Source organism: Anabas testudineus, chromosome 19 (genome assembly GCF_900324465.2).
Source record: "Anabas testudineus chromosome 19, fAnaTes1.2, whole genome shotgun sequence".
Taxonomy (NCBI): domain Eukaryota; kingdom Metazoa; phylum Chordata; class Actinopteri; order Anabantiformes; family Anabantidae; genus Anabas; species Anabas testudineus.
In genome coordinates this window covers 10,234,811-10,242,921 of record NC_046628.1, presented here as the reverse complement: position 1 = coordinate 10,242,921, position 8,111 = coordinate 10,234,811, and the positions used below count along the sequence as shown (strand labels likewise).

The window sequence follows — 8,111 nt, the reverse complement described above, 5'->3', positions numbered from 1 at the left end:
CTGGAAATTATGGGACCAGTGAAATAAAGTGTTAAATAAACAATTTCCATGGAAGGTAATAAACATGACTAATAAAGAGAAGTACACCTTTCATTTCCTCTCCTATAATGACTTACAGCGACACTTTTTTGACATGTTGCTTTTAAAAAGTGAGGGTTTTTAAGTGACTAAATGATTGTTTAATAAGTTATTGTTAATAAATGATTATTTAATAAGTTATTGTTAATAAATGATTGTTAATAAATGTTTTTTTTATAATTGATTATTTCTAAGTGAGTTACAGCCCTGGTCAAGGTGTTTGGTGACGTATGGCTCTGACGTAGTTACGCACCTCATAAACTTAAGACTTAACTTTCGGTTTCTCAACTTTTCTCAACTAAGACACAGAAACTCTGTCAACTTTGGACGAGGTAAAACTGCACACTTCAATATCTGTAGACTGTAGCTATAAGAGAGAGCTTTCACACACGTTATCATAGTGAGCTGCTAAACTTTGTTGCGATTTAACGTTAAAGCTAATGTTAACGATTTCTTTATGCTAATGTAGCAGCCAGCTAGCAAGTGCGGTTTAATTAAACGTTAACTTACTTAAGAGAAGATTAACTAGCTAATTAATTTACACCTAAGCTAGCTGAACAATTTATATTTACTTAAACCGTGTAAGCTACCAGCTCAAAGTGAGTGAGTGACTGGGAAAAGGCATGACGCATAGTTAAAATAGTGGCTCTACGTGCAGTAAGCTAGCTAACTTAGGGTAAAAATATGATGTGAAAACACTACTAAATACTAAAATGCGTGTGCTAACTACAGATGGAAGGAGAACCTGCTGAACCAACGGGACCTGGAGGTGAAGCTGAGGGGGGACAGATGGTGGGAGACGAAACAGACGCCAAACCTGACCGTAAAGGGAGATTTCTGCTGTTTGGGAGGTGACTTCCTTTATTACATGCATATAAAAGTCAATCAAACAGATCCAAGTCCAGCTTTCACTTTCGTTATCATCTCTCCCTACTTAGTGTCATTCCAGGAGTCTTTTTCCAAACTGTTTGTGTCTCTTAAAGCCTTTTTTGTGTCAGGTCCAGGTTTAACTTTCTTCTCCACTGCTCTCTTAAGCATCCATAAGGTTCACTAATGAAAACCTAAAAGATCAGAAGCCGTGCACCTTTCATTTGACACCGCATCCCAGTTTTGGATAGTTCCCTAAGTGTAAATAACCAATGTGGTTCTTTATACAGTGCCTTCTGTCTGACTTTGTTTTGTAAAAGTGCAAACTATGAATTACTGAACAATGTAAGGGAGTAGCCTCCATTTATCCCAGGGTGGTTCACAAGGTGGCACTGTGAACCTTCGGTGTGATTGTTTTAAAGACAAAACATGTCCATACATGTTGACATAAATATTGAGAAATTTGCATATATTTTATTTCCAAATCATGTATGTCTAATCTGCTGAGTGGTGTGGGGTATATCCATTTTGTCATGGCTGACTTATAAGTGAAACTGATTCCACCTTATCAGTATTTGGGTTTGTCTTTTTCAGCACATAAATGCTGCATTAAGACATAAACTCATAGCATCCATGTCAAAGTAATTGTATGTAATAACATACCACCATATGACACCATAAATATTTCTTCATCTGGCTTTAAACCAATACTTTTCTTTTTAATTATTGTTTATGGGGTTTAACAAGTTGTTTTTTGTTTTTTTCATGTCCTTTCTTGTCCATCTGATTTAAAGGTTGAGCATAGACAGTATGCATGTCATTATAGGTGGATTCTGTGCCTGTCAGCAGAGGAGCAACTTGTTGCCCTGTCTGACCCCAGCAGGGAACGAGGCGCAGGGGCCATGTGTGAATAGGCCTTTAGAAAGCACTGGTGTGGTAGCAAGGCTGCTGACTCAGGGGGCTCACGGTGCGCCGCCCCTGTCCTCAGCACCCGCTGGCCCAGTCACGTCTCCATCCAGCACAGAGAGCATGTCAGTATCCTAGCACACAGCCAAAAATTAAGCTGCCGGGTCTGAAGAAACATACTCTTTTTGGGGGAATAAAAGAAACGAGACAAAACCAACACATTTCAGATGCAGAGTGGCGTGGCGCTTAATGACGAACCCAGGTAAGACAGACTCATCGGCCTCGTATTCCTCTTCACCGTCCGTCCGCCTGCCTGCTGCTCTTACCATGCCCAGCCCACAGCGAAACAGAGTTGCAGCTCTTTGCCCATCCTCGCACAGTTGTTTGGTAAAGTATGTTGGCACAGTTTAGAGGTGGGAGGGGGGCTTCAAAAAGTAGTGGATCACATGTTTATTAGAATATGGCTGGCCTGCCTGTGAGTGTATGTGTATGAGACTGTTGGTGCGCGTTGCTGTGTATTGTTTCTATGCTTGAGTAACCTGATGACTAGGCTCTTCTCGAACAACCCTGGATTTTGTGAGCCCCCAATGGGCCACTGTTGGCTTAGCAATCTGGATGAATCTTCTAAAGAATGGAAGTATGACAGATCTGTGAGAATTGCCACTCGTGGAAGATTTCCTCTTGCTCAGTCGACATTGATGTGGTTAGGATTTTCTTATATCTGAACTAAGCAAAAATGTTCTAGTTTCTTCTACAACCTGACGGTGAATTACTGCGACCTTGGCCGTGACATTAATGCCTTATTTGCAAATGTATGTACTCTTGGTTTCTGAGTAAGTGGTTTAGTATGTTTTCAGTTTTTTTTCTACCAACTGAAAGTCCTGACAGTTGTTTATGTTGAGCATTAGCATTACGGAGGTTTTACCTGCAATCTTTTTCTCTATTTTTTAGCTTGTGACACATCAAAATCCATTTTTTGGATGTATTATATTTATATTCATTGTTATTTTGATTTATATTTTTAAGATTATTTTTTAGTAGTTTTTTTTTTTGTTTGTTTTATATGTGAGAACATTGTTATTAATGTGATCTGCTGCATTTTATTCATATACTTCACATCATAATTGGATTTAATTATGCTGCATTATGTCCCCACTTAATATTTGGTTTCTGTTTTGTTTATGACTGTTAGTAAGAAGAATAAGGATGGCCATACGCGGGAGCAGGACTTCTCTTCTGAAAGCCATTACAGAATTGTTTCACCAACATTCCAGTATAAGATGAGCCACAAACGAGTGGGAAAGTGCATCATCATCAACAACAAAAACTTTGATGAAAAGACAGGTACTTTTCAGCAAACATGCTGCAAACACACCTACCTCCATTTTTTTCAGAGACTGTGTATTCTAAGCAGATTGTCTTAACAGGAATGAATGTACGCAATGGCACGGACCGAGACGCAGGTGAGCTGTTCCAGTGCTTCAAGAACCTGGGCTTTGATGTCTGTATCTACAATGATCAGACATGTGAGAAGATGGAGTGTCTTCTCAGAGAAGGTGAGCAGTAAAGTTGTTTGTAATTCCATGTAGTTGCCAAAGCCAAAAAAGTAAATAACAGCCACACTTAATTGAAATTTGCCTTAGGAAAATGTAAATGAAATGAAATGTATCCCTCATAGTGTCACTTACACAGTAGCTGCTGATGGATCGAGTAACTCTAAAAGGAATGATGGCCAGCTGATGAACATCCTTAAAGCACAGAAATGTTTTTGCTTGGCAGGTCAGACACTAGGTGGCGTCAGTGTAAAAGTAATTACATTCAAGGTTTAAGGTTGTAAATTGTCATGTCAATCTTATACCTATTCATGTAGAGAGTGAAACAAAACCATGTTCGTTAGTAATTATATTCCTGAAATAAAATAAATACAGTCTTTTTTGAGGTAGATGCGCAAGGATTGTTTTAGTTTGCATATATGTGTGTGTGTGTGTCAGGTCAGTCCCTGAGTATTGAGGAGCCTGATAGCTTGAGGAAAGATGAATGTGTGTGTCCTGATGCTTCTAAATCTTTTACATAAATACTAGTGACAAGCTTGATTCTGGCCCTAAATTGTAAAGACATTTAAAAAGCTGAAATATCACAGTCAACTCTTTGTTTGGTACAATATGACATTCTAATAGTTCCTCTTCTGAGGAATGTACCTTTTTTTTTTAACCACATGACATTGGGACCTAACAACAGCAGCTTTTAGTTTAGTTCATCAAACAGTTTGACTAAAAACAAGACAAAATGAATAGTGGACATCCATTTTATTTTCATAATATTGTTGGTGTCTTCTGTATTTCCATGACATTATTGAGGACAAACCCGTATTTTGAACACTTCAATTAGCTTAAATAGTTATTAACTAGTAAAAGTAAAAGTCAAATGGGTAAAAGAGTTTCTGTCAAAGCCATAAAGTTACAGAGATGACACATTCATTTAGAGCAGTTTAATGAGGACAGCGCTGAGCTAAAAGTTGAGTATTTGTTTGTGTGTGTATGGGTCAGCGGCGGAGGAAGACCATAGTGACAGCTCGTGTTTCGCCTGTATCCTGCTAAGCCATGGTGAGGAGGGCATGATCTACGGCACAGATGGAGCCATGCCCATTAAGACCATAACCTCGCTGTTCAGAGGGGACATGTGCAAAAGCTTAGTTGGGAAGCCAAAACTCTTTTTCATCCAGGTATGCAGTTCTTAAGGCTTTCATTTATTAATGGCAGTGTGGCATGAAATGATATCATGTGAGTATTTAACAAAAATTTTACAGTTGTTAATTAAATTAGAGATTTGTGTCAAGTTCAAGACTTTTCACCCAAATGCTCAGCTTAGCGGTTAAATAGCAAGTAATTATTTTCACCACTGTAGGCTTTCACTGACTTCCCACAGGTAGACTATAGTTATTTTGAAAATAATTGCCCCTCCCAGCTTTTAAAAAGTAAATTTTTAATTGCTTCACCAGGTCATCGTTGAGAAAGCTACTCAGGATCACAATGAAATGTCATTTCATTTACTTCACCAGGCTTGTCGGGGTTCCGAATTTGATGACGGTATACAGACAGATTCGGGTCCACCGAATGACACCCTGGAGACTGACGCTAATCCAAGACATAAGATCCCTGTAGAGGCAGATTTCCTCTTTGCCTACTCCACTGTGCCAGGTAAGCCACTGTTTTAAGTTCGAGTTGAATTTTAAAATGAGTAGTTTCCAAATTTGAAAACTTCACATGAAGGTATTTTGACTATGTGCTGAATGTGTCAGTACTCTCTCGATAGTCAGAACTATCGGCAGTGATGGGATTATAAAGCGATGAACCAGGTTCTTCCTGTAGCCGTGGATCAGACCTGCACTTTGTTCAGGAGGAATTTTAGCCCTTTCTTCCAGGCAGAACTGCTTTAGCTTCTTTACTGTGTGTTCTTTTAGATTTGTGAAAATTGGGAGTTGATTTAAAAGTGTTCACATCCGCATCCAGCATCTGGGGACCAATGTTCTCCTCCACCCTTAGAACCTAGTTTTCCCGCTGACTGGTGTTGAATTTTCAGGATACTACTCTTGGAGGAATCCTGGACGCGGCTCGTGGTTTGTCCAGGCTCTCTGCAACGTCCTTAAAGAGTTTGGCAAGCAGCTGGAGATTATGCAAATCCTGACACGGGTCAACTACATGGTGGCCACCAGCTTTGAGTCCTGGTCTGAAGACCCACGCTTCAGTGAGAAGAAACAGATTCCCTGCGTGGTCTCTATGCTGACGAAAGAACTGTATTTCAACTGACCGCCAACCTGACTGACTGTACTGTACGACACCCGACTGACTGACGGATTAACTTGGACTGACTATTTCAGGGACTAAGACTAAGTGGCCAAAGCATTCAGGGATGATTCAGGCCCAGCAGGACACTGCACGTTTAGAGCACATACAGTATGACATTTTGCATGTGTAGTTGGGCCCGAAAAAAAAAACAAACGCTCCATGAGGAGGAGAAACCTTTTACATTAGCACTCCACGTTCATGTGTTGGTGAACCTTCTTCCTCTTCTTCAGGTTATTCTTCACAATAATAGCGTCACATTTGATCGGATCTTTGTTGACAGACATTGTGAAATATCCATGTTATTCTGCAAGCCCAGAAAATTTGCTGCCAGTTTTTGTGGGCTTGGAGAATCATATCTGAATATGTGTCTCCCCATTTTCCAAGGTTTGCAATATATTTTGTTCACACTAGTTTTTACTGCACCCTGAAATAATTTACATTTGCTTTTCTGAGAGAAATCTCTCCAGAAGTGGATCATAAAGATGCAGTTCACTGCATCTGTGGAACATATACTGTAGACTGTAAATACTACACAGTAATATTTATTGGAAATTTGAGAGAGAGTAGATTTTTTACCTTTTAATTTAGCCCTTATTACACTAATTCTGTCCTTTTGATTGATCTATTATGAGTTTACAGCCCAAGTGAGAAGGAAACTGAATGCTTACAGATTCTTGGATTGTCATAAAAGGCATCTGGAAAATGGATCAGATCATTTTCAGCTATGTGTGTTTTAACGTTTTCATTTGTCCAAAAAGAAAGAGACATAAGAAAAAGACAACACTCCTCTGAGCAGAAACGTGATGCTCTTGACAAAGGTTTAAAGTCTCACCGTAACTAGAGAGTTAAAGTTTGTAGCAGCATGCTGGCATCCTCAGGTTCTTTAATGTCCCATGAAGTGGGTAAATGTAATGTTAAAGAATTTCATATACGTATTTTTAGGAAGACGTGACCTTTTGCTTTGTAGTGATTAGTTGTAAGATTTTGGTTCAAGTGCATGGTATATAGTCCACACCAATAAAAGCAACAGTCATCATCACACGCATGATGTTGAAGACTTCAGTTGCTTGTCGCTAACGCTGGAGTTGGTGGGGTTGACATATTTGCATAAGATCAGAATTATGCATTTGTTTCATCGATTAGTCGGGGTCCAACAAATACCTTTTTTTTTCTTTATTCTCTTCTTAAACTTCAAATAATATGTACAGTATTTACAGGATACCACTGTACGATTTCATCGCCACATAGAGCATGTAGGAATTTCTAAACCTGTGTCATAATTTTTGAAAATCATCATCATATTATAGTGTAATGCTGGACTGGTGTTCCAAGCATAAATACACATCATTTCAACTGTAAAGTATATTAGTGTTGTGTATTGTCACATGCACTAAAGTAAACAGATATCAGCAACAAGGTTTTACATTTTTTTTATTTTATGCTCGAGCTTTGATTTAGAATCATTAGAGAACTCAAATTATAAAACGAAAAGAAAATGAAATTACTGTAACATATACATTATATAGATACACTTTGCAGAATTAATAATTTTTATTTCAAATCCTAAAATAATGATATCATCTTTATTGTATTTTCTGCTGGCCATTAAGATTTACACAAAAATGTATTATGCAAAAACATCTTATTGTCTCAAAGTCTGTCAGTCACAGAGGCAGCTATTACTGGTGTCTAAACAAACACAATCCACGTGTGCAAAACACGATCTCACTGTTGCTGCAGTGGTTTACATTATTCATAGTAATGCACGTGTCAGCGATTTAGGGGAAATGATCAACAAACGCATCAATCTGTTATTATACTTTTCACGATTTATGTTTTTTAGCAGTTTATACCATTTTAACAACACTTCACATGTAAAGTTAGCGGGAATGTGACTGGTACATTCTTGTTCAATACTTGACACAACTCCTGAACCCATCAACACATGGATCTCTGATCAGTGATGTGGTGCCCAACCTGTGCTGAAAGGAGTGTTTGCTCCACCTGTTTTGGAATAGAACTGAAGGAGGGAAAATTTGATTTGAACACAATTTTTTTTTAATGCTTTCCAGTGTTAAATGCTGTTGTCCTCAGGAATATATTTGAAAGGATTTGGAAAATTACCTTAATTAAAATGATGAATTACACAGACTATATTCTGGCCCAGTTTTTATTGTATTTTATTTTTTTAATTTTGTGACAATACCTTGTTTAAAAACAGATGAATGCTTATGCAAATGTTTTACTGTAATAAACAAAAAAATTATTGCGTAGCCAACCTTTTTTCTTGCACATCTGTAAACATTAACCACATTAAAAGACACACGGTAATGAATGCACTGAATGCACAAAGGTTACATTGCAGTCTAACATATCCACGGCCAAGGAGGAAGTGTATTTTGATCCCCATCACTA

General features: G+C 38.2%; 1 protein-coding gene across 1 annotated transcript; it reads left to right on the top strand.

Moving 5' to 3' along the window:
• The first annotated feature begins 307 nt into the window (after positions 1-307).
• casp7 (caspase 7, apoptosis-related cysteine peptidase) lies at positions 308-6,253 on the top strand. The gene is made up of 7 exons (XM_026351424.1): positions 308-410; positions 811-929; positions 3,044-3,195; positions 3,279-3,407; positions 4,398-4,573; positions 4,910-5,048; positions 5,431-6,253. The coding sequence occupies exons 2-7, from the start codon at positions 811-813 to the stop codon at positions 5,655-5,657; spliced, it is 942 nt and encodes a 313-aa protein (XP_026207209.1). The 5' UTR covers positions 308-410; the 3' UTR covers positions 5,658-6,253.
• Positions 6,254-8,111: the final 1,858 nt, after the last annotated feature.

What these genes read in the sequence shown, in the direction of transcription:
- casp7 (XM_026351424.1), top strand. Translation starts at nt 811, where the DNA reads ATGGAAGGAGAACCTGCTGAACCAACGGGACCTGGAGGTGAAGCTGAG. An exon ending in AAACTTTGATGAAAAGACAG is followed by an intron (nt 3,196 to 3,278) that starts GTACTTTTCAGC and finishes TTGTCTTAACAG; the next exon opens with GAATGAATGTACGCAATGGC. An exon ending in TGCCTACTCCACTGTGCCAG is followed by an intron (nt 5,049 to 5,430) that starts GTAAGCCACTGT and finishes TTGAATTTTCAG; the next exon opens with GATACTACTCTTGGAGGAAT.